This window comes from Medicago truncatula, chromosome 7, assembly GCF_003473485.1.
Source record: "Medicago truncatula cultivar Jemalong A17 chromosome 7, MtrunA17r5.0-ANR, whole genome shotgun sequence".
NCBI classification, from domain to species: domain Eukaryota; kingdom Viridiplantae; phylum Streptophyta; class Magnoliopsida; order Fabales; family Fabaceae; genus Medicago; species Medicago truncatula.
In genome coordinates, this window is record NC_053048.1 from 12,733,001 (window position 1) to 12,760,399 (window position 27,399).

Here is a 27,399-nt window from a genome sequence, read left to right on the forward strand (position 1 = left end):
ATCTTTTTACATAATTAAGGTTTGTGCCTTGGAACATGTTTATTGTGGACATGTGGAATGGAAGTCACTGATATTATTATAGTTTGCAACTACACAAACTAACTAGTTGAATGTGAGTGTGCTTTCAATGGAAAATTGACAATGTGGTCTTAGTTTGTTTTAAAGTCTGTCAGTCAAGTTCAATACAGTGTTTTCGAATGTCGGCCATGGTGCATATTGGTGGCTATTTTTGGGCTCGCCCCCATGGTAAATATCGGCTGATGTTGTAGGTTTTTCCGCCATAATCCTCTATGACGGCACCACAGGGCAGCCAGTATGGTAATCCTCTATGATGGCACCACAAGGCGGCTAGTATGGTGGGATTTTGGCTCTCCGCCATCCACCATCGGCAACACTTGGTCAATATCAGTTTCAGAGCATGTTTGGCCCTCCTTATTTTCTACTTATCTTTCACTTCTAAGAAGAAGTAGGGTCGAACACAATTTTAATAAAACTCTTTGCAAAAGAAGTAACTTATTTGTAAAGAAGAAAACCACATAGAAGTGACTTTTAAAATAAGTTGTTGAAATGAACTTTAAACCAACTTACACGGCACTATGCATAATTGATTCATCATTTGATCTCATATGGAACATTTTTTCTTTTCTTTTATTATTTATTGTGTATCTCATTCCAATTTTTACTGGTGCCCATCCAGCTCCAACCATTAAATATTTTAGTTTTAATTTTTTTATTTTAATTAAAAATGCTATCGAAATATGCATAGTCCGTGGCCAGCGTGTTTATTTTCTAATAATTTCAGTAGCAACATATAGAACTATCTAATGTTAGAGTATTTTTTTTCGAGGAAAACATTATAGCAATATATACATGTTAGGTTATCCAATTTTTTCACCATATATTATCAAAATATTAATTATCAAAATGGTTAAATATGTTACAAGGTAATTATTATTTGATAATACTAATTTTTATAATATTATTAAAATATAACACACACTATGATACGTTTTTTACGAAATAAAATATCATAGTGTTTTTTGGTACAAAATATCGTAGTTATAGATAATATATTGTTGAATTCTTTTCAAATAATTACTCTTGTAAAATACTTTGTTTGTGTTTAATAAAAGTATTTATGAACTTTTATTTATCACACATACAAAATTCATATCTTTTCCTTATTAATCAATTACGGTCAAGACTTTCAATTAAAAAAAAAAAAAAGAGTTTGTCTATTATGTATCCGGTCCAACAATAGACCATCATATTTTCAGTAAACTTTAATACAATGTTATTTTTCTTTTCAATTTAATTTTTTTATTATTATAAAACGTATGCTTTACCATAATTTTTTTTTAAAACAACTACAAATTGTAAATGTCCATCTTGAGACTATTTTTGAGAGGTCTATATTAGACAACCCAAATTTTTTTTACTAATTAAGATGAAAAAAATAAGAAATGCCAAACGACTTTAACTTTAAAGTTTAAATTTTCAACTTTATAATCAAAGTAACTTTTAGACCTCAAAAAAGTAGGGTCAAACGCACCCTCATTGTGGTAGCATTTACAATTTTTTTTACTAGTACCTTGTCAAGTTTTGTTTAACTAGATGCATCCACTTGCTTAACTAATTTAATCAAGGCCTACAACAGTTTAGGGTTGGTTTTGTATCTACTTATGTGAGTGTTGAATGACAATGAAAATTTCTTCTTTACTGGGATTGTTTCCTTATTGTGATATACTAATATGACTTTTCTTTTTCTATTGACATTTTGTTTAGTAAATTTTGTGTGCAATTGAGCTTTTGCTAGGCCTATGCTAGTATAGGGTATGAGATGCAGAATAAATGGGTAAGTTGCAGCATAATGAAATGCCTTTGTGCATGCCTGGAAGTGACAACTAATAGAGGCAGAAACAAGAGGGAATTGATTTAGTTTGTAGGAGTTTGTTAAATGCTAAGATACATAGGATAAGCCTATGTTTGGGGGAAATATAGGTAAGGTGGAAGTTTGTTGAAGGAAAAAGATACATAGACCACTTTTAATATACACCCCTTTGTACCACTGCTGATGTGGCAGGGGTAGTTTGGTAATTTCATGCAATAGGTAGTTTGGTAATTTCACTCACAACCACACAATCTTCTCCTCCTCTCTTCTATGTTCACCATATCGACCTTCTCCTCTTCCTTTTCTTTCTCTGGCCTCACTGTTGCCGTCGACGCCGTCGGCTATACCGAATTGCAACTTCATCTCCATCGCCATCGTTTTGTCACCTCCATCAACTACCACAACCGAATCACAACTCCTTCTTCTTCATCGTCTTCGTTTGTTACCACCTCCATGTGTTTTGGTTTGTATTCTAGATCTGATGTCTATGGCAGTGAGTTAGGTGAGCTCTATCTTGCACTGTACTTTGTGATTCACTTTTAGTTCATGTACTAATTGAGTTTCACTTAGTTGAGAACTTAATGTTAGGGATTTGGATTTAATAAATTTTGTTTTCTGCATTTTCTGAGTTTAAAGGTTTATGAGTTTTTGTTTCATTTCTCAATTTCTAATTTTTATTTCATTTTACTACATTGTTAAAAAAACAAATGTTATTATTTCTAAAAAAACGTTTCTTTGCTCATAAGAATAGAGAAGTTAATCGTATTGCCGACACTTTGGCCAAATGGGGATCAAATAAGGTAGGGAGATGGGTAGAATGGGTGAAATAATTTGGCAAGTAAAGATAAAGACCGGAAAATTATGCTCCCTGATTAATACACGATGTAAGAATCCAGTAGATCATTGTGTGAATGTTGTGACTTGTTTGTTACATGTGACTATTTTTTTTCCTTATTGCATTTGTACTTTATGAATGGAAATTTTCACCATGTTAAATTGATGTATCATTTTGATTGTTGATGAGATTATATTTTGATTATAGTTATGGTTTTGAAATACAGTTTCTGATAGGAGCATTCCGATGCTGATGATCATGGCAATGTCATGACGTGCCCAACAAGAAATGATGGTTGAATTGTGGTTCTACTAGTCTAGGGTCATTTTCTGTTATGGCAGCACACAAAGTCCAATTTTCAATATCAAACAATGCAGGCACTCTTGAGAACGTTATGCCTACTATATTCTTAACTTATGTGTGCTTTGGTGACAAGCCTTTTAGTGTTGCTTGTTTGTTGATAAGAGAGACTTCCCTATAACTCAAGGTGTTGGAATTTTGCAACAATGAGTGGTTGGTTGATGGATAAAGGGGAATATGCTACTATATATTAGGAACATGACAAATTTAAGGTGTTGAAGTTTAAGAAGGTCGTGGTCCTCTACTTATTATGAATTGAGTTACCTATCAAGAAGTCTTTATGTCCCATTTATTCATGTAGTGTAGCTTGTGGTCAGACAGATCATATATTTGGCTAGTTTATCTTTCTCAGGTATAAATAATCCCGTTTTAGGCGAATCAAACACATAATCTAATTTGATCACTACACTAAAAGTCTTTCCAACCATAAATAACTTATTTTACAATCTGCGAGAATATCTTTCCAACCATAACTAATGAGAATATCATCCTAGATATTGCAATCACTGCACTTCAATTTTGTCTTCAATATTAGGATTGATTACACCAGATACAAGTCTTACAAATCATCCTAAGTGAAACAGATGGAACATTCTGATGATCAGAATGTTCAGCTCTGGACATGCTTTAAACTGTGAACTGTACAGTAGGTAAAAAGCAAAAGCAAAAGCAAGCTCATGTGAGATTCAATTAGAATTAGACACATAAGGGAGCAGGTACTGTACAGTATCTTGCATATCTCTCAAAGCATGGGCCTGAAGATTGCAGATCCACTATCATCTCTCTCTCTCTCTCCTGTACAATGACCAAGGCAGATTTGATTCAACTTTATCCTACTTTATCCAACAATTTTTGATGCATATGGAGAAGTTACTTTTTGGTGGATAAAGCCTAACAAATCTCATGTCACGCCTTAGACAAACCTAGAAACTCATCATACATTCATCATTGATGAACCCAGATGAAGAACATCATGAATATCAACATTCTGATGAAGAACACAGCAACATTCTGATGTTCATCCTACGAACACAACAACATTCTGATGGTTAGAATGTTCACCCAGGGTTTCAAGTAAAAATATGCGGGGACCAAGACACGTGGCATAACACCATTGGACATCCTACAACGGCTATATGAGCCCAAAGACTCTATAAATAGAGATCTAAGGCTCATCATTACTTGCACCATTGCAAAGCATACAAGAAAGCAACTTGATTTTATTTGAAGCTCTTGCAATTGAAATTGATCAATCACTGAAGGCTTTTTTGTTACCTTCTTATAGTGCACATCAATACTCTCTGTTATCTCTTCCAAAGATAACTTTTCCTTCCTTTCTTCTCTTGTCTGATTTCAATCATTCAAGCTCAAAACATCCTGTAAATTCTCATCTAACTTTAGGGGTACTAAAGTGTTATTTTGAGCTAAAGGTGCAAAAGTCTAAGTGGGTAACTTAGTAAGAAGAAAAGAAAGTCTCAACTAGCTTTAGGGGTATTAAAGTGTTAGTTTGAGCAAAGATTGTAAAAGACTAAGTGGGTAACTTAGAAAGAAGCTGCAAGCATGCCGAGGCTTAGAGAATACAGGATTTAAAGTGCAGGATTTGTAAACTGCAAGCTGTAATTGTTTAGGTGAACAAGATTGTAAAGTGCAGAATTTGAAAGGTTATCTCAAACATCATAGTAGGAACTCTCACAAGATCGTGAGGAGTGGAGTAACCCACATTGGAGGAACCACTATAAATCTCTGTGTGTTTATTCTCTCTTCCCTATACTCTGTACTTACTGAAAACACAAACACACACAAACACAATTACTTGATTAAAACAGTTTATGCATAATCTGCAAAAGAATGTCAGAACGTTCTCAAGCAATTTCACTAACTTAACTTTTCCAAGTAAACCACTTGAGGTTTTTTTTTAAAGGTTTATTTTCAATTATTTGTTTCTAATATTATATGCAATGTTGTTATGTAATTTGTATTCTATATGTCGGATAGCGTTCATGTTTTACTTTTCGAGTAAAGGGTAATTTGGGACAAAAATAGGGCACATGAGAAACCAATTGGGTGGAAAAAGTAATAGCCATATTAAAATCACATCTATTATTTCAAGGCCCATGCCATAGCCCATAACCCTAAAATTGAACCCTCTCTCTTATTACTCTGACTATAAAGAAGTGTTGTAGACGCGTTTTTTCTCTCACCCATTCACTCATCTTCTTTGTTTTTCTTGATTAGATCTAGGTTTTTTTCTCTCTCTTCATATCTAACCCTTCTTCACGCTCCTTTAAAAAAACAAAAAACCTTCATTAGGTTATTTGATTTTAATTTCTTTTGCTACAACATATTCTTCATTTTATCATAAACATATTACGGTCTCTATGAGTCGACCAATTACATATAAAATTTTGTCAAAAGTTTTATGAACAAACTAAATATTCGAGTTGCATCATTTGAACTCATTTTATACCCGATTTAATAATGTCAACATCGGTTTCAACAATAGTTGAGATCTGATAACTTAACAAGGGCACTCTGCGTTCAATTTTGGGTCAAGTCAGTTTTTGTCAAAATTTCATAACACATGATGACGATGAAGGTGGAGATGACATTGAAGGTGAAGATCTTGTAATTCAATTAATCATGAATCATACAGATCCAATCAACAAAATAGTGAAGGTATATCATTAATACTATATCTCTGTTTAAACTTTACTTGATTATAAATTGAATTTGAGCTTTAAAATTAATAATTGATCATATTTTTCTTCTTTCAATTTATATTTTATTATTTTTTAATTTATGAATTATTTTTTTTTCATAATTTATGAAAATTTTATTTTGAATATTGAATAGAAGGTTTTTTTTTTTTTTTTTGTAATTTATGATCAGATTTGGCTTGCCTAATTTATGGTTTATGTGTTTTTGAAAGGTTTAATTACACATTTGGCTCCCTAAGTATCACGAACTTGCGATTTTGGCCCATAACAAAAACAATAACAACCCAGCCCCTTAAGTATAGCCCCTTTTGCAGTCAAAATTGTCTTGGGGGAGCCAAATCTGCAAAAGGGGTAGACTTAGGGGGCTAGGTTGATATTGTTTTTGTTAGGGGGCCAACATCGAAAGTTCGTGATACTTATAGGACCAAAAGTGTAATTAAGCATAATATAAATTATATATGATAAATATAATTTTGCCTAGCCATTTTTTTTATTGTTTCAATTATACATAATGAAATATCTTGTATCACTAGAACAAAAATTTGGATTTCCCATCATCAATTGCTATATCAGTAGTTTCTTCGGGTTGAATGGATTTTCACAACTTCTTGGATCCTCTTCTTCGTCCTCAAAAGCTTCTTTCTTTGAAGTTAATGACTTTTTTCCACGTTTCTTTGGGAAGTTGAGATATATGAAGCTGCCCCTACTGCTGAGAAAATAGCTGAAGTATAATGAGAAACCATGGACAAGGATGCAACAAAAGAGCATGATGAATCAAATTACAAGGTACTTAACATTTAACCTTAACTGTTTCCATTGTTGGTTATTCTTTCATTCATAAGTTTTCTAAATATTTTTATTTAGGTGCCTGAACCGCAAGACGTTCGTAATGCATAGGTTGGTAAAAGATTCAAGGTCTGGTGGCCATTGGACAAGATTTAAGAATCTCAATATTAGCAATTTTCGTAATGGTAAGAATCTCAATATTAGCATTTTTTTTATTGTTTCAATTATACTAAAAATATATATATTAATATATTATTGTTGATATTTGGGACTTAACTCATCCTTACAAAACCGAATTGCAAGGCGAGAAGTGCCCCCTCTCTATAAACGCTGATCAAGCTTCCTATCTAACCGATGTGGGACTAACTCCGACTAAATCCACCCCGTCAAAGATAAGCCAACATAAGACAATTAGGGGCAGATCGCAATTAAGGTGGAATTACCAACCCACCCCCTCTCGTTCAGGGTGGGTTTTCCAACACACGTGAGGTGGAATTACCAACCCACCCCTTCACGTTTGGGGCGGGATTTCCAACAATTATAACTCATCAAAAATAGTCTTACAATTTATCTTTGTTATCAACAAAATAGAGAGTATGGAAAGAGAATCATTGTCATAAGTAGGATGAAGAGAATTCAAAAACAAGATCATTTATTAAGAAGATGAAGATGGTCGTTGTTGATTCCTTTGAACAATGAGGCGTAGCCTAAACTCGTCATCCCTCTTCTTCTTCAAATACATTAATTGTGATAGCTCTTTTTTTTCTTTCTTGCCAGACACACAACTTCTTCTTGATTCTTCAAGTATTCCTTTTCTAACAAAACCATTTCATGGTCACTTTCTTTTTTCCTTTTTCTATCACCGTTTCTTTAGCTTCTTTCTGAACAACCATATTGGTGTGAAACTGAAGATCTTGTTGTTTAACAATTACATTGTTGTAGTCTTTCACATGATTACAATCGTCAATAGATATGGGAAAAAGCATCAATATTTTCTTCAGATTTCTCGCAATCATGTGCATCATTTTCAGCAGTAACATCAGAAGAAGAAAAAATTCTAAAGGAAGGAGTATCCTCAAGATGGGGACGAAATCCAGGCTGGCCACACACATAAATACCATTTTTGTTAGCTTTTCCTACACGAGTTTTACATTTCCTTGAGCTCAAACTTCTCTTCTGCTTCACAATCTTCTTAACAAAATCTCCATGACCCAACATCGATTGCTTCCACAACTTTACATAACGCATGGTAATATCTGCCTCAAACAGTCATGGTGCAAAATACAAATTTTTATTAGACATGAGCCTAGAATAGTTTTTCGAAGCAATATACTTTCTATCGTTTAACCTAGCTACATAACTCGAAATATCTTGGTCAATTCCAAATTGTATAGACACTCTATGTAGAAGATATTGCTCTATACGCTTAAATCCAACAAGCTCAAAATCTCTCAAGCATATAGAAAATCAAAGTATTTTTTTATCCAAATCCTTCTTAAATGGTACCCAAATTTCATTATTTGGATAAAAAAAAAATTCCACACTTCTCAGGATATCTAGCATATGGACGCCAAAGAAAATCATTGACACTTGAGTCTAATGCAAACTGAACATTGTCAATTTGCAAGGCCTGAACCTTATTCAACCTAAGCAATAAAGGGTCTATGTGGTTGATGAACATGGGTGTGGTTGATAGTTTGTGAACCTCTCCCGTATCCAAACTTAAGCCAAATAAAAAGGTGATATAAGAGTAAATTAAATAGGATATATATCATCACCAACAAGATATTTTGACAGATTTTTTTATTAAATAAAGTTAAATCCTTATTTATGCTAGCCAAAACAACTGCCACCAAAGCAATTGGATTTCTTCTAGCAAAGATTGACAACCAAGTAAAAAGGAAGGCTTCATCTTCAATTCCGTCATATTTTCTTGTCAAAGATTGCAGCCTTCTAATGCTTAGTCTCATACCCATAATGAATGAACAATCATTGGAAGATAACATCATGGAGGTGATGGAATATTTCATGCTCTCAGCAACTAGTGATAGTGAACCAAATCTTATAACAACCAATTTACTCAAACCTATTGCAAATTTCATTGATGAACCAACTCTTAAAAGAAAGCAAATTGATCCTTGAAAGAGGTCAACCTACAAATAAGAATGAAGGTCACACTTACCCATCATTATGGATGGATATGTTCATCGATAAATGTAGTGAAATTGAAAAATTATTGATTAATACTAACATTGATGTTGTCTCTAAGCAATAGACCCAGTCCTTTGCCATGGACATCTTCTTGATTGGTACCTTGAAACAATTAGATATGATATTTTATGGCATGATTAATATGATAGTTCTCTCTTCAACACAATTTGTAGATCACATGGGGAATATACCATTTATTTTAACTCTTTATATAGAGGATGAAAGGCTAAGAATGTTAAAAGTGGAAAGTATAACAATTTTTTAATTTTCAATTTATTTTTTTGACTAAATGGAAAATATAACAATTAGGAAAATATTTTATGTGCAATAATGAATAAATTCTTTATTTTTCTTATACTGATTTTCCTAATGGTTATATTTTCCTTTTAGTAAAAAAAATAAAAATTGTTATACTTGACAAACTTTAACATTCTTAGCCTTTCATCTTCTATATAAAGAGTTAGAATAACGGATATATATAGTCTCCAATTGATCTACAAACTGTGTTGAGGAGATAACTATCATATTAATCATGCACATAAAATATCCTATCTCATTGTTTAAAGGTACCAATCAAGAAGATGTCCATGGCAAAGAATTGGGTCTGTTGGTTAGAGACAACATCAATGTTAGTATCAATCAATAATTTCAGAATTTCATTACCTTTATCGTTGAACATATCCATCCATAATGATGTGTAATTGTGACCTTCATTCCTATTTGTAAGTTGCTTTCTTTCAAGGATCAATTTGCTTTCTTTTAAGAATTGTTTCATCAATGGAATTTGCAATAGGTTTGAGTAAATGGGCTGTTTTAAGAGCTGGTTCACTATCACCAACAGTTGAAAGCATGAAATATTCCTTCACCTCCATGATGTTATCTTCCAATGCTTGTTTATTCATCATGGATATGAGACTATGCATGAAAATGCTATAATCTTTGACGAGAAACCATGATGGAATTGAACATGCAGCCTTCCTTGCTACTTGGTTGTCAATTTTTGTTTTTCCTCATAGAAAAATGGTGATAAGTTATTTGTTTTCTGTTGCTATTAATCTTGCTAGAAGAAATCGAATTACTTTGCCCCTAGCTGTTTTGGCTAGCATAAATAAGGATTTAACTTAATTTAAGAAAACAATTATTGATCTGTAAAAATATCTTATTGGTGATAATATATTTCCTATTGAATTTACCTTTCTATCACCTTTTTACTTGGTTCAAGTTTGGGTTGGGAGAGGCTCGCAAACTTGCAACCACAACCCATGTTGATCAACCACATAGAACATTTATTGTTGAGGTGGCATAAGGTTCTGGCCTTGAAAATTGGCAATGTTAAGTGTGCATTAGGCTCAACTGTCAATGATTTTCTTTAACGTACATATGTCAGATATGTTGAGAAGTGTGGAATTTTTCATTTTCTATTAGTTGAGAGTTTCTAAGCTTATTGGATTTGAGTATATAGAGCTATGTCTTCCGCATAGAGTTTCTATGAAATTTGGAATTGATTAAGAAGTTTCAAGTTATGTGGGCTAGGTTCAGCGATACAAAGTATATTTCTTGGTAAAACTACTCTAGGCCCATGTCTGATAAAAATTTGTATTTTCCACCAAGGCTGTTCAAGGAAGATGTGACCATGCGTTATGTAAAGTGGTGGAAGCAATTCGTGTTAGGTCATGGAGATTTCATTTGAAGATTGTGAAGCGGAAGAGAGGTGTGAATTAAAGGAAATGTAAAACTCGTGTAGGAAAAGCTAACAAAAGCGGTATTCATGTTGGTGGTCAGCCTAGATTTCGTCTCAATCTTGAGGATACTCTTGCCTTTATAATTTTTTTTTCTGACGTTCCTACTGAAAATTCTGCACATGATTGTGCAAAAGTTGAAGAAAATATTGATGCTTCTTCCATATCTATTGAGGATTGTAATCCTGTGAAAGAGTCCAACAATGTAATTGTTGACCACCAAGAATTTTCTTATTGTTATTTTTAATCCTCTATAAGTATAATATATATATATATATATATATAGCAAACAAAATGATGCAGGATTTTATACCAGTAATAGAAAAAAGCATGGAAAAGTCTCGTATGATATGATGTATTTCATAAGGCACAAAGAGAAAATAATAGAAAAGTCCAACGTGACGAACTTTATCATCTATCTAGATGAGTCTGTAGAGTAGGAAAGACATTTGAGTTTAACAAGATATGCAGTACTGATGCAAATATTGGACATGATACCGACATTTATATGTAAACAACAATAAATTAATTATTTGAGAAAATGGAACTGATCGAAACAATATGTGTCAGTGTCGTGTTCGTTTTAAAAAGTATTTAATTTGGATTCTTATTGAAAACATTTAATGGACCAGTAAGGGTGCAACTTCATCAAGGAATTTCATAAAAGCTATTTAGCTACAACACCCAAGAGTAAAAGCTGTAAATAATTATGTTGATGCAAATCCGATTTGGATGATGATTCCATGAATGATCTACCTATAACACCACATAAAAATCCAGTATGGGTCCTTCTTTGAATTCAACTCAATGAAGATTTTCTATTGGAATATATGGGGAATTGGCAATCGTGAATCTATAATTATTTTTAATATTTTTTTTTTAGGATACTCATCGTCCCAATTTGATGTTTATATCTGAGCTGATGGAGAGTTTTGCTCACATTCCACATATGTTTTGTAGAAGTGTTAATGTTACTAATTTTTGTGTGAATGATCGACATTCCATGCTTCTTTATCTTTGGGAGTTATGGGGGGATTATTTGGTAGCAAATGTCATTTTTGTCTCTGATCAATGCATTGATTTGGAGATTAATTGTTATAATAATAATTTTTTTGTAGCGGCCATTTAGGATGGCAATTGGACCCAGACCCTATGGACACCTGCAAAAAATACCCGCTATGGGTATGGTAAAATCCCGCTTTCATGGGTCTGGGCTTGGGTATGGGTAATTACCCGCAAATTTGTATGGGTATGGGCACGGGTATGGACACTATACTACCCAGCCCCGCAACCCGCATATATGTATTTATATAATATTATAAATAATTTATTTATTTTTGGTGTACAATTAATTAATAAATTTAACTATTTAAGCCTAACCTTAAAACCTAAAAAAGCTTAATAAAAACTTTAGTAACAATTTATTATGATTTTAACATGCAACTACAACTTTTTAACGTATAACTGATGTAAGGTATCTATTTTTTTTTTCTAGGAATATTTTGGATGTTTTTTTATTTGGCTAAATATTACGATTCATATTATTTCGTAAGTTGATTTAAAAAAAATTGGATCATAATTTTATTTCAAGTGTGGTGATTTTTATTATCTTTTCATGGCTAAAGTGCGGGTAATGGGTGCGCACTTAAGTGCCCATAGGGTACGGGTACAGGCATTTTTTACAAACGCAGGTATGGGGATGGATACTATAGTACTCTACCAATTGGGTACCCATTTCCATCCCTACGGCCATTTAAGCAAATAATGTAGTTTTCTGTGGTATTTTTAATGATCATAGTGGTGCTTTTTTGGGCTGTTTGTCGCCCAACATAGGGGCATTTTTGGTTAGGGAGCAGAGTTTTTTGGTTTTATTATTGCAATGGAAATGGCTGCAACTCATAATTGGCGGAATGTTTGGATGGAAAGTGATTCTAAAAGCGCGCTCTTAGCCTTGAAGAATCGCTCAATTTAATAAATTGTATTGTCTCACAAGTTCATGAACAAACTAAATTTCCAAGTTGTGTCATTTTATACCCGATTTAATGATGTCAACACTCTTTTCAAAAATATCCTTGATCTGATAAATTAACTAAGACGTTTATGTGTTCAATTATGGGTTAGGACAGTTATTGTTTGATTTTCATGATACTTTATGAAGATGAATGTAATGGTGAGATTGAAGATGAATATCTTATAATTAAAATAGTCATCAAACATACAAATCAAATCTACGAATTACCAAAGGTATACCGTCAATACTAAATCTTTGTTTATATTTTCATTTATTGAATGGTTATGTTTTTCTCATGTAAATTATATTTTAATATAATTTTTTATTTATGAACTTTTAATTTGTAATAAAATAGTTCTCTTTTTTAGTAAAAACTGGTTTTAGTTTGACATTTTTTTTCTTTCATTTCTTTGGTATGGTGGAGATTTAAGCTAAACTACAATATTTTTCTTAGAGTTTATTAAAAATGATTCTTCTGGGTTATATAACTTTTAATAAAGTTTGTATTGTCTTTGTTATGTTTTTATATGTTGTTGCCATAAGAACTTAAAAGCCGAAAACTTGTTGATATCGGATAACTCAATTAGGTTAATTTTTTTTTATTCACAAGAACGTATCAACCTTTTCAATAGTTCAGGCGATGAATATGGAATAACATCATGTTTATCACACTAACATTCATCATTCACATTCAAATATATGCAAGGTCCATGGTTTAAACTCCGGTCACCACAAAAGAAAAAAAGACAAAACATATATTCCCAAAAAAAATATAACAAATATATAAAATAAATCTTTATATTTTCTAATGACACCAATGATGTAACATTCTAAGAAAATTTACTTAAGGAGGGTATATTTGAAAGTGAAAAAGTCGCTACAAATATGATTTTGATCCTTAATTTAAAGTAAATTCATATGTAAAATTCATATTTTTGCATAAAATTTGTAATATTATAAGAATCTCTCCCAAAAAATCAAAATTTTTGAAAAAAAAATTGAATTAAATATGAGTTTTTAATTAAATATGAAATATTATATTTTTGTTGGTTAAAATTTCATATTTAATTTATGTTTTCTTAAAAAATTATAATTTTTTTGGTTGAGATTTTTACGATATTCTACACATTTCTACACAATTTCATTAAAAAATACATGAGTTGACTTAAAAATAAGGACAAAAAGTTGTAATTGAAATTTTTATAAGGATTAAAAGTTGAAGGAAATTTTTAGAGAGAATAAAACGAAAAGTATGTATTGAGAACAAAAATATATTTAATATTGATTGATGTGTATAAATTAGTTGAAAACAATCACAATTTGTGGTTTGTATTAGTGCATTTCTTCACCTATAGAGGATATTCTTCATTGTTTACGTGATTGCTCGCACTCTAAAGAGCTTTGACTCCGCTTGAATATGGGGCGTTATAATAATTTTTTCTCTGAATTTGATGTCAAGGTTTGGCTTCATCAGATGACAAAGGGTACTTCCTCTATTTTCTTTGTTATAGGAGTATGGTATGCTTGGTGTTGGAGAAACAATGTTATTTTTGTGGATCACCATTGGCGTATTCAAGATGTGGTGCGAAAGACTTTTTCGTTAAATGATGAATGCATTTCTTACTATCCCAATCCTGGTTTGGACCCACACTTATTCTACTTACATCCTTCATATTAGAGACGTTTTACATGAAAATGGAAATACAACATTGGTGCATGTTCTTAGGTTACAAAACATGTGTGCAGATTTTATGGCTAAGGACGGATTGCATGCAAGGTGCTCTGCTCACTGGAACTGCCCCCCTCCTGGCATGGAATCTTTCATCTTGAGAGATAAGCTTCGAACTTAATTTCGACTCTCTCTTTTTTTCTTTTTCTTTTTGTCTCGTTACATTGTAACACTAAAAAAAAAATTGTTTATCGATCAATGTTAATTTTAGTTGTTGAATAATATCGGTCAATGTTAATGAAATGCGTATGTTTTTTTTGGTTGACAAAAACAAAATGATATTCATTCATTCAAATCGAGAGATTATGTAACGACCCGATTTTTCGGACATTAATTATCAAAATTCTTAGTGAAAAGACGAATAATTTCTTTAAAATAAATAATAGTATTAGTAACGTGAAACTCATCAACTCTAAAATAAACAATAAATAATCTTCTCTTTGAATTTCTAAAATAGTGAATTTTACATAAAAATCTATTGTCCCTAATAACAAGATACTTGGCCTTTTTCCTACCCAAGACTACACCTAGCTGGTCAAAGTTCTGGATGATTGTAAAAAGTTTTCTCAATAAGGCTAATACCAGTGTCAGAATATATCAAGCCTCCAAATATGCACCACTAGCGTCTTCTTCTACTTTATCACTTTGCCTCCCTGACGTCACCGTCAAGGAGGAAACACGGATCGACAGTCATCTGTCCAAAAGTAAGGGTCCTCTCCAACTAACAAACATGGTACAAATAGGCATGCAACATAGATTTCATGAAAATAAAAATAAATGAAACATACACGACACATTAATTGCTCCAGTTTCATAATCATCACCCCTAGCACCAAGTTCCACTCCGACTAAAATGCGTTAGCCCCTAATGGTCAATCTATTTGTCCATGCTCATGATCCGGATTTAACCTCTAAACGGAGCCAATTGTCCCACCATTGGACAATATACCCCACCATTGGGCAATACCCCACTATTGGGAAATAACTCCTAAAAATTCGATGTTCAATACCCCACCATTGGACATTATTCTGAATCATCTAATGCATATGAATCGTCACTACCCCACCATTGGGTAATAACTCCTAAAACTCGATGTTCAGTACCCCACCGTTGGGCATTTTTCTGAGTCATCTAATGCATGAATGTCTCCGTAAATACCTCACCATTGAGTAACAACTCCTTAAATCTAAGTCTAGTATTCCACCGTTGGATATAGTTTAGAATCACCATTTAGTTACTTAAGGTTATGCATCCATAAACAAAGAGTATTTATGTTAAAATAACACCACACAAATAATAACACATCCATCATGCCATTATTATTCTCTTCTGGTAATCAGCAACAATTAGAAGAAACATCTAATCAATTGTTATACAGTTTTGGAGTTAAAATGTCAAATCCAGCAGTAGTCTTTTCCTTCCCTTCCACAAGCAATACAGTTGATAATGATGCTGGAGTCATAAAGTATAACTTTGGTTCAATCAATACGGCAAGGCTGTCGTTTTCATTTGAAAAAACTGCTGTCAACTGTTGAGTAAAACGAACAAATGAGGTTCCAAAAGATTGTCTCTGCTAATTTTTTACCTCTCATTTCTTTATTTATACCCTTCAACAGGCTACCAGCAGGTTTTGTACTTTAGCTTACAATTTGTTTTAAGGTGAATATGAGGAAAATGATGTCGTTTTGGTGCAGAAAATGTGATGTTGATGGTTCTCATCCAGTGGCGGATCTTAAGTTTATTTCTAGGGGGTGCCAAATATTTTTAGAACATATACTAAAAGGTTTCAAAAAATATACAACATTGCAAACTGGTGTGATGGTACAATTTCATTAATGTACATAAAGAGGGTGCCATAGGGTTCAAACACACAACCTTTACTTGCTTAGAAGACCACATGACCGCTGGAACACCAACATATTTGCTATAATGTTATGGCTAATATGCTATTTATATAATGTTGGGGGTGCAGTGGCACCTGCGGGTCTCTGAAGAGATCCGCCCCTGTTCTCATCCCACTTGTGTATTTTCTTTCTAAAACGCATCTCATCGGAAAACATAAAAGGTTATATGATGAGATCTTTTTATTCAAGAAGGATTTTGTCGTAGGGTATGCAACCTTGATTCATGCATTGCGCTTTTTTTCTACTAGAGAAGTACATTTTTATTTTTTATCATGAGCGATTAGACAAAAACCTTCTAAAATTTTAAACTTTTGTAAAAAAACCCCGACTTTTAAGAAAGTATATATGTTGGAGTTGAAATATTAATCAGGAATATATATCATTAGAATGAATATAATGGACACATGTAAGAAAAAAAAAATTATGTATAGATATTTTCTTATACATAAAATTGATTAGAATAAATAACTTGATTTTAGTCAAATAATTACTTAAAATTTTCTATATCAATTTGATTTTATCAATTTGTTTTTATTAAAATTATATGTATAGATATTTGAATCTTTTAAATTGTATTAAACAGTAATTATATTTTTTAATGACATTAACAATATAACAAAAGTTTTTCTATCATATGTGAATTTGCACATGTTAAGAAGTTCAAAGTGATTCTTCGGCTTTTAGACCCCTAAATTTTTTCCATATTCACTTTTGATCCATCTTTTAAAGTAAATTTATATGTAGAATTCATATTTTTGAATTAAATTTGCGGAAAAGTTTATAATATTAAATATGAATTTTAATATTTTTGGTGGTTAAAAATTCATATTTTGTTAAAAAATTCTAATATTATTTGGTAGAGATTTTTACAATATTATACACATTTCTTCACAATTTTATAAAAAAATACATAAAGTAGGAAAATTTTAGAAGGACTATAACAAAAACTTGAAATATTTATAGGGCCCAAAAACATATTTAATCATAATTTATGTGTATAAATTAGTTTAGTTTAGTTGAAAAAAATCACCAAAAGGTGTGGTTTGTACCAATGTATTGTGAAGATAAATAATATTTGTAGAACTATTTTTTGACAATTTTTGTAACAACTTTCTCTTCCATTCTCACATTATGTTTTTACTTTCTCCCTGTTGTTTTGATTTTTGTGCCAATACCTCATTTTAATTATGAATTTATGGTTGTTACAAAAATTGTCATTAAAATGGTCGCTCAAATAATACAACTCTATTGTGTACGTTTAAACAAGATTTATGGGTGAATGTTAATGGATTGTGTATGTTGTGTTGTAAATCAGTGCACGCTTTCATTCTCCTCCTTACGCCCAAACCCAAGCTTTCAATCTCACCATCTAAAATGTCCTCCCCACGTTGAATTTCAACTCTCGACAGAATCAGCGCCCTTCCAGATTCCGTTATCTGCCACATTCTTTCTTTTCTCCCTACCAAACAATCTGCTGCCACAAGCATTCTCTCCAAAAGATGGAATCCATTGTGGCACTCAGTTTTCACTCTCAACTTCGACGATCAAAGCTTTACAGACTTCCACGCTTTTCGACTTTTCGTCTACTCAGTCATGCTCATCCGTGACCCCACATTGCCCATCCGATTGTTCCACCTCAGATGTGGTACCTCCCCGGGATGTTATCCTCATGATATCAATCGATTTGTTCCTGTTGCTGTCAAAAAAGGAATTGAGAATCTCATCTTAGATTTTACCGGCGCTAGTCACGATTTTCTAATCAGATTAGGTCTTACTTTTTCATACAAATGCTAGTGTAAATGCTTTCATACAAGAGCAAGGTTTAAGAACTGCGTACATGATTTTGCCTAAAAAATACATTTAGAAAAAAAAAACCAAATTTTTTTTTAGAGCAGAAATAAACCAAACTTGGTCTTACAATTTAGGCTAAATTATATTGGAGGTCTTTAAGCTTAAGTTATTTTATTTTAACTGGTTGGTTTTTTAAGTTTTTCTTTACACTTAAGTCTTTTAAATTATTTAAATTTTACAAGTTAATTCCTTAAGTTATTTTGTATTACTTAGGTCTTTTAAATTATTTAACTTTAATAATATCGGAGATTTCAGATCTTAAAAATGTAAGTGATTCGGCGTTTAAAAGTTATAATTAAGTAACTTAAAAGACCCCCCTTCCTGACTGAAATTCCGGGACGTAGTGGATAAATGTCGTATACGATGTCAAGACATCAGAAATGTCAAATGCTATGTCTAGACATGTAACAACACAAATAACAAATAACTTCATGTAAAGTGCATGAAGAAAATAACACAAGATATTTGTTAACCCAGTTCGGTGTAACGTCACCTACATCTGGGGGGCTACCAAGCTAGGAAGGAAATCTACTATAATAGTATCAGTTTGAAGCCTTCGTAAACTATCTCCAGTCTACTAGCTCTGCAGCTGATTGCTACCCGTGTGATTTCTATCTAAGGCACTCCTAGATATGAGAGCCCCACTTACTTCCAGTCAATCACTCAACAGTGATAATCAACACTTACAAATGAAATGGAGACACTCCATGTAAAACATAATCCACTCTTGCTTAAAAGCTTGCGAGTGATTCAGAACTTACAACTCAACTAACAGTGCAACTCTAGCATCAAGGTGATACAAGAGTGGCTCACAAACAACAAGGACTCAAAACCCTAATAAGACTCTTTTGTTAAATGACGGCTTTGATCCAATACAACTCAACTAAAACAAACCATCTATGTGCTTTGATAATCAATGGCATGACCTAGAAAGGTATACAAAATAAAGCACAAGGCTTAACAATGAAACCCTAATAGACTCCATTCAATTATATTGAATTGGGTGAATAAAACCAGGGTATGAGTCTTTCCATTCAACAACTTGAGATTTTTCTTCATAGGGTAAACAATTTCAGCTGACAATAATTATATTTCACCTACAATCTTCTAGAAGCAACCTATATTTTTCACAAATATATTTGCATCAAATATTCCTTCCGTAGATATATTTGCATCATACGATACAAAAATATATTTGCTATCCATAAATATATTTTCAGCAACAATCTCCTTGAAGCACACAAATATATTTGAAACAAATCTTTTATATTTTCTACAACAATCTTCACAAATTTTTTTACCAAATCTATTTTGCAAAGACAATTCAAATATACGCCAACATTAAACTGACAAATGGAAGCTTCCAGAAACACACGCGCCTCTTGGAGTACAAGTCATCATCCTGTAAAACCTTAAAAATTATACTCCCCCTCCGGTCCTATATATAAGAAAATTTTCAAAAATAATTCTGGTCCTAAATATAATAAAATATTACAACTTTTAAGGTGTAGTTATTGTTCAAAAGACTTTTCTATCCCTTATTTAATGTGTTTGTTTTTAATCTCAGTAAGTGTATTTATTGTTTCACAATTTTTTATGAGGGTATATTTGTAATAGTATGCAAAAAGTTACACTAATTAATGATTGCATTGGTTTTAATGTTTTTTGGTTTTTCATAGAGGGAGTAATAAATAATCTTGATTAAATTTTAATGAGTTTATAAAATTATAAACCTCACTCATCACTCACCAGCCCCCATATCTCCCCACTCTCGTTGAATCGTAACCCTCTCTCTCTGCTTCTATCTCCTAAACCCTACTTTTGGTTCTCATTATCATCATATTCAATGTCATCGCACCGTTCAATCCCAAATGTGGACAGAATCAGCAACCTACCGGACTCCGTTATCTGCCACATTCTCTCTTTTCTCTCTGCCAAACAATCTGCTGCAACAAGCATTCTCTCTCAAAGATGGAATCCATTGTGGCACTCAGTTTTCACTCTCGACTTCGACGACCAAAGCTTTACAGACTTCCACACTTTTCGACATTTTGTCTACTCTGTCATGCTCACCCGTGACCCCACATTGCCCATCCGAATGTTCCACCTCAAATGTGGAACCTCCCCGGGATGTGATCCACATGATATCAATCGATTTGTTCCTGTTGCTGTCAAAAAAGGAATTGAGAATCTCATCTTAGATTTTACTAGCGCTGGTCACCATTTTCTAATCAGATTAAGTCCTACTTTGTCAAGTGTTTTCAACTGCGGCAGGAAACTTGTGGTTCTTAAGTTGAAAACAATAATAGTGAGGGTTCTTCCTCAAATCGATTTTCCCTTGCTTAAAACTCTCCATTTGGAAAAAGGTTGCGATTCTAAGAGATTTTAATAAGCTAATCGAGGGGTGTCCCATTCTAGAGGAGTTGGAAATACCTTCTTTACTATGTAGGTTTTCGAAAGATGGTATTGGAGAGTTTAAACACTTGCCCAATTTGGTTAGAGCTAACATTTCTAAATTTGTTCCAAAAAGTATTCAATTTGCTTGGATTTGCAATGCAAAGTTTTTGCGTTTAGAACTGGTATGACTATCACTACATATCACTAGCTAAAGTTCCATTAAGTTGAAACTTATTTCTAATGTTTGTCTTTGTAACCCACATAGCGGCATAGCGAGCATCAAGTTCACGCTTTTCATAACTTAACTCACATGGAGCTTATATTCACATCAAATTGGCGTACCCAATGGAAGTGGTTGCTAGAAATGCTGAAGAATTGCCCTAAACTTCAAAATCTTACCCTTCACAAGGTTGTACTTATGTCAATGATAATAATTTTTTTGTAGCTCTACTTTCAACTAATTTAATTTTTTTTCTTCTTTCTATGTGGATTTTGACAGCTTTATGGACATGGTATTGATGAGGATGATTGGAAGGAACCAGAAATTATTCCAAACTGCCTTTCCTCTCAACTAAGAACATGCTCGCTTATATATTACAAAGGCATGAAGTGTGAGCTTCAGTTTGCAGAGTATGTTTTGAAGAATGCCAACTTACTGTGCACGATGACAATTAGTGCCTCTCCAGGGGATTTAACTTTAAAGCACCAAATGCTAATGGATTTATCTTTGTGTCCAAGGGGCTCTACTGGATGTAAACTTTCATTCATTCGATTGCATGCATGTTGTTGAAGCTGTAAATATTAACATACAGTACAACAATGCATTAGGTAGTATTATGAATAAGTGTAGGGAGCTTTTGTTAGCTAGTACCGACTTTCAGGTAAGTTTTATTAGGCGACAAGCCAATTGAGTTGATCGTTCTCTAGTGGGTCATCTTGAACTCTTTCTAGTCCCTGTGGTTTTTTATTACTTGTCACTCTGTATTGAGACTATTATTATGAATGCAAAGTACTATGGATCTTTAATTGAAAAATAAGTTTGTCAATTATGTCTTTTCTCTTGCCGACACAAAGGCATAGGTTGTGCACCTGCAGGCATAGCTAGTTCTATGGCTTTGCTAATGCTCTAAAAGTAACTTTTTTATCTTTTGACATAATTAAGGTTTGCAATTGACACATCTGTATGTGCCTTCTACACTGATGACTCGACATGTTTATTTTGGACTTGTGGAAATGAGTCACTGATATCATAGTTTGCAGCTGCGTAGACTAAGTAGTTGAATGCGAGTGTGCTTTCAATGGAAAATTGATAACGTGGTTATGGAAACCGTAAAATCAAGATAAGAAACTGTGTATTATTTGATGAAAAAGTGATATGAACTCAAGGCTCTGCAATGGTGGAAAACGGAAAATAAAAGATAAACTAGAGTTCTAGACTCCTACCAGAGCATTTCTGCTCCTGACCCAGAGAGAGATTCTCTCCTAAGTCTAACCGACTCAATATAACTTTCTTTGATACCTTTTTCCTACTGCCCTTCTTATATGCTTCTAGAAACTTCTAGAGAATGTGCACGTGAGACCAGCATTATGATTCAATGATTGGACCCTCTTTTATGCTTGTTGTACCCCATGCCCTATCATGTGGTCTTATTATGTTTTAAAGTTTGAGAGTCAAGTTCAATCCTGTGTTATCGAATATCGGCCATGGAGGATATCGGTGGCGATTTTTGGGCTTGCCCCCTTCGTAGATATCGACTGACGTTGTAGGTTTTAATCCTCTATGACAGCACCACAAAGCGGCCGGTATGGTGGGATTTTGGCTCTCCACCATCGGCAACACTTGTTCAATATCAGTCTCATTGTGGTAGCATTTACAATTTTTCTTACTAGTAACTTGTCAAGTTCTGTTTAACTAGATGCATCCACTTGCTTAACTAATTTAATCAAGGCCTACAACAGTTTCGGGTTGGTTTTGTATCTACTTATGTGAGTGTTGGATGACAATGAAAATTTCTTCTTTACTGGGATTGTTTCCTTATTGTGATATACTAATATGACTTTTCTTCTTCTATTGACATTTTGTTTAATAAATTTTGTGTGCAATTGAGCTTTTGCTAGGCCTATGCTAGTATAGGGTTATTTGCATCTTCCCCATTGTCTCTAGAGTTACTTGACTCCTCCCCACTATCAGTGTCAATAAGTAACATTCAAGCTAACGTTTCAGCATCAAGTTGTTGACCGTCAACATCTCTGTCAACCAAATTTGTAATAGGATCGACTTCAATCACATCTGGAACATGTAATATTTCATCATCTTGGTAAGGTATTTCTTTATCTGGAACTTCTGTCTCAAATTGACCTCTTGGTTTACACTTGATAGCAGCACACCATCCATGTTTGCGCCGGTGATGAGAAGGATAGGGTACATAATACACTTGACTAACTTTACTTGCCAAAATGAAAAGGTCAAATGCATTATACATCCGGTTCATACATCAACAGTTTTATGCTTTGGATCAATTTTCATCCCATTTGCAGGGTAAAACCAGTCACAATAAAACAATACAACTTTATTAGGTTCATCTACATATAGGTAAGTTACTTCAAATATGTGTTTGATCACACCATAGAAGTCATCTTCACCACCATCACTGATTCCTTTGACGTAAACACCACTGTTAATTGTTTTTTTGCCCACTGACCGTGATTGAGTATGAAATTTAAACCCATTGACAAAGTAAGTGTCCCATTCTTTGACTTTTCTTCCCGGACCTTCGGCTAATCCCCTTCATTTCGTGTATTTCTTGGGGTCAACATCAATGGGTTGAAGTAATGAGAGATGAAATAGTTTGTTTCCCGACGCACGTAAGCTGCAACTATTGATCCCTCAACCCTTGCTTTATTTCTCACCATTCGCTTTGGATAACCCATGAACCTTTCAAAAGGATACATCCACCTATATTGAACAGGTCCACACATAATAATTCTCCATAAAACCAAGGTCCTTTAAATGGTTTAGAACATCTTTTGGGCTCCGAATCAACCTACACGGACATCTTATCCCTCCCTCCAATTGAAAGGCATCTTGCGCCATGGCGTAAGCAACAAAATCACGAACTCCATCCACAAAAGCCGCCTTAAGTTTCCTTTTCCCCGGATATTTTCTATCGTACATCCAACTACGATGGAAAATATGTTGATCCATTTTTCGCGTCGCTGCAGTTGACTCAAATTAATACCATATATTTTTATACATAAATATTTTTTTTTAATATAAATAACAATTTTTTTCTAATCCCCTAAATATTTAGAAATTTGTACAAAATAAACATGCTATCGCATAAAAATTATATAATATTTTATATTTTATGACTAAAATATATAGCATTTTCTAATCTATATCACATTTTCTAAAATTTGTATAAAATAAACATTGCGTGCATATACAAATTACGAACCACAAATAAATGTTAAGCGCGGACGCCAGAATTGATTCCCACAAAATAATTCACATATGTCATATTAATTAACTTCATAATTTTTTTGCTACTTTACATTATTTTTCTAACAAACTTAATTATACATATTTCTTTACTAACTTAATTTTTTTTTAAAGAACTACGGTAACATTTTTACTAGCTACATTTATTTTACGTAAAACAAATTTGATCTAAATAACATATTTACTACAATTTAATTTTACTAACTATGTTTCTAATATCTAATATTTTTAATACTAATCCATTGAATAAATTTTAAATAAATAAAAGATACTAACCTCAAATAACAAGCCAATGAACAAGTGGATCCGAAAAAAGAAAAGCAACAACCAGCTAGCAGCAACACCAACTTTAAAATGGATCGAAAACAAGGAAACTACAAAAAATAATGCAACATATTTTAATAACTAAATTAACAATATATATAAATACACACATTTTTAAAAGTAAACATTTTTAACTAAACTACAAGTTTTTCTACAAGCTAACACTTTTTTTATTATACTCTCTCTAACACTAATAACTTGAAATTTAATTTAATCCCACTAAATATTTTTTTAAAGAAGTTAATCCAACTAACATTTTTTTTGAGAAAAATCCCGCTAACGTTTTTATTAATTACAATATAATAATTTTAGTAACTATTTTTCTAATAATTAATATTTAGTACTAATACCATTGTAATAATTATTTAAAATAAGTTAGAAATGTACCAACCTCAAATAATAAGTCGACGAACTAAGCGGAGACAACAAAATCAACGGCAACAAAACCAACCTCAAAAATGGATCAGAACCAACATAACTATAAAAACACATGTAAAATTGAAATCAATTATAAGAAAATATCAATAATTAGCTTTGTTAGAAACTTCAATAATGATAATAAAATGATGGAGAATAAAATTTGAGTGATATTAAAAAAATTTGAATGAGAAATAATGATAATAAAATGATGGAGAATAAAATTTGAGTGATATTAAAAAAATTTGAATGAGAATAGAATGAAGATTGTAAAGAAGAAAATAGAGTGTTGTATATTTATATACACAAATGCTGCAATGATAACAAACGGCTAGTTAGCATGTGGGTCCCGTGTTTTCCGACGAAATTTTCGTAGGTAATTTTCACCAATCACAACCATACACACACCCTTTATCCAACGGATGTGTGCATGTGGGGCCGCAGCTTTCCTTTGAAAATATTCCTCGGTAAAGTAGGCCAATCACATTCTTCCACACACCCTTTTTCTGCATGTGGGGCCGCAGCTTTCCTAGGAAAATATTCCTCGGTAAATTAGGACAATCACATGTGGGGGCCGCCGCTTTCCTAGGAAATTATTCCTAGGTAAAGTCAGCCATTCACAATACTATTCACAATATTGACAGTTGGTTTCCGACGAAAATTTCGTCGCTAATTCGTAGGAAAACGCTTTCTAGGAAATTTCGTCGGAAAGTTTTGTAGGATAATCCACCATTTCTTGTAGTGCATATCCATCCAATCATCCAACCCAACCCACTTTTTTGGGTTTTTTTGAATGGGTTTGACGGGTTTTTTGGGTTTACCCAACCCATGTACACCCCTACTGATAGCACATTAAAATCAATATTCTCTCTTTCAACTTCTCCTCTACCTTTACTATTATCTTCTTCTTCCTCCTCCTTCCACTCATTTCCCCAAAAATGTCCCTCCACAATTTCTTTCATCTTTTTCGTTTTTAATTGTGATTTATGAATTTTATTAACTTTGACAGGTTTCATTTTTTATTTATGAAATATGTGTTGTTGTCTTTTTTTATTTTAGGGATTGTGGCATGTCTAGATTTGAGTCAAGCTTAGAAGATGGTAGAGAGTGAGACTTTGATGAGAAGTGATGCTTTGACATGTTTTTTCCCTCTTCAGGTATTTCACTTTTCACTCTTTTTCTTCTTTTTGCTGTTCTGTTTGTCGATTTTGAGATGGAGAAATTTGAGAATCAAAATTTGTTTGAGCTCAAATCCATGTGTATGGTTGTATATATAGTTGTAAGATCATCTCTTTGTTTTCCTTTTTTTATTTGTATTTGATTCATTTGTTCATCAAATTAAATATATTTAACTCATTGGTTTCACTTTCAGATGAGAGTAAAGGAACCAGTTAGCATATTAAAGCTGCTAGCAAGTAAGTTGAAAACTTTATCATGTATTCGAGGTTTATTTTAAATATATTTGACTCATTGGTCTCACTTTCAGATTTTACAATGTTTGATTCATATTTCTTAAAGCTCAATTAAAGGTTTTAATATTTTGGTGAATCGTGCATTGTGAGCCAAATGCAACTGAGTTTATATCATCACTAGCTTCTGGAAACAATGAAAATACTTGGTTGTGGTGTGCAGAACACAGCTACGTCGACCTCACTAGCTTTGGTTGTAATTGTTAATCAAGTTGATGGTAAGTCATTCCTATTGTCTCAAGCATGAAAATTTGATTGCCTTATAAATGGCAGATCATCAAGTCTAATTCTTGGTTGGAAAACTTTAGGAAGTATTATTGTTAGGTTTATTGAAGAGTATTAAAGGTGGTTTGTATTGTTGGAGTGCTTCAGCAACAATTCTACCAGACATGCTTTAATTGCATGATTGACAATTAAGGCTATTCTCCCAGCAGTTTCTTTGCTTTCCATATGAAAGCAAAAGCATAAAGAGATCTATCTATTAAGGAATATTTGGACGACCAAGTTCACAACCAGTACTTAAGTAAAGGAATTGGCTCATCAATATGCTTCTACTGCTACAATTTTTTTTTTTTTTTGTTTACTCAAATGTTTTTAATTTTTAAGTTTGTTATTTGACACAACAACGTCATTCTTTTTTGAATTTTTAATTCGTTGGAAGTTTTCATATGACATGTTATAAGTCATATTTTGCTTCTTGAGGGTGATGAGTTCCTTGATATAAGAATACATGTGAAGTTGTGTCATCGAGTTTGGCGCAAATCTTTGATTATGAAAGATCCTATGTTATCGAGATTATTCATTCAATTTTCTGTCTCTTCGTGCTATTGATCAGTGTGTAATATTTGTTTCTATATTTTGTACATTAATTTTAAGAAAAATAATTCATTATTTTTTTTACCAAATAATTCATTATTATTACTTATACTGATTAGTTTTTTCTTGACTCAATTTTTTGGCTTTAATAGGTACATGATTTAATTTAGCATCTATGAATAGAAAATGACAATAATTAAGCTATTTATTATGCTGCAAGTCAGAAAAGATTGATCATTTGATGGCAAGAAAATAGTCTCATAATCATAGGTCATATATTCAAGCTTCATGTAAATATTGTGACGGTAGTGGATGATGCATTTTTATCTGAACATCATTATATATTTTGAGTATTATTATTACTGCAAAAATATAATTGTTCCGTGCATTGAACAGACAGTTCTTTGTTCTGATTTTTTTCTTTAAAATTATACTTTTA

The 27,399-nt window shown here is 32.7% G+C and overlaps 3 protein-coding genes and 1 long non-coding RNA gene across 4 annotated transcripts in view; all 4 read left to right on the plus strand.

The window, feature by feature from the left end:
• The window catches only part of LOC25497956 (nuclear pore complex protein NUP1), a 31,836-nt gene extending 15,838 nt beyond the window's left edge, over window positions 1-15,998 (plus strand). The window contains exon 9 of the mRNA XM_039827572.1: window positions 15,613-15,998. Within this exon, the coding sequence (XP_039683506.1) occupies window positions 15,613-15,815 (203 nt within the window). The 3' untranslated portion in view covers window positions 15,816-15,998. The remainder of the gene's footprint in view (window positions 1-15,612) is intronic.
• Window positions 2,046-3,492, plus strand: LOC120576910 (uncharacterized). The gene is made up of 2 exons (XR_005643009.1): window positions 2,046-2,393; window positions 2,953-3,492. It is a non-coding gene; the product is annotated as an uncharacterized lncRNA (long non-coding RNA).
• Window positions 15,999-19,881: 3,883 nt separating the features above from the next.
• On the plus strand, window positions 19,882-20,424 carry LOC120576963 (putative F-box/LRR-repeat protein At5g41840). The gene has a single exon (XM_039827841.1). The coding sequence runs from the start codon at window positions 19,882-19,884 to the stop codon at window positions 20,422-20,424; it is 543 nt and encodes a 180-aa protein (XP_039683775.1).
• Window positions 20,425-20,688: 264 nt separating this feature from the next.
• On the plus strand, window positions 20,689-21,222 carry LOC25497960 (FBD-associated F-box protein At5g56370). Its single transcript, XM_039827442.1, has 2 exons — window positions 20,689-20,841; window positions 20,932-21,222. The coding sequence occupies exons 1-2, from the start codon at window positions 20,743-20,745 to the stop codon at window positions 21,220-21,222; spliced, it is 390 nt and encodes a 129-aa protein (XP_039683376.1). The 5' UTR covers window positions 20,689-20,742.
• Window positions 21,223-27,399: the final 6,177 nt, after the last annotated feature.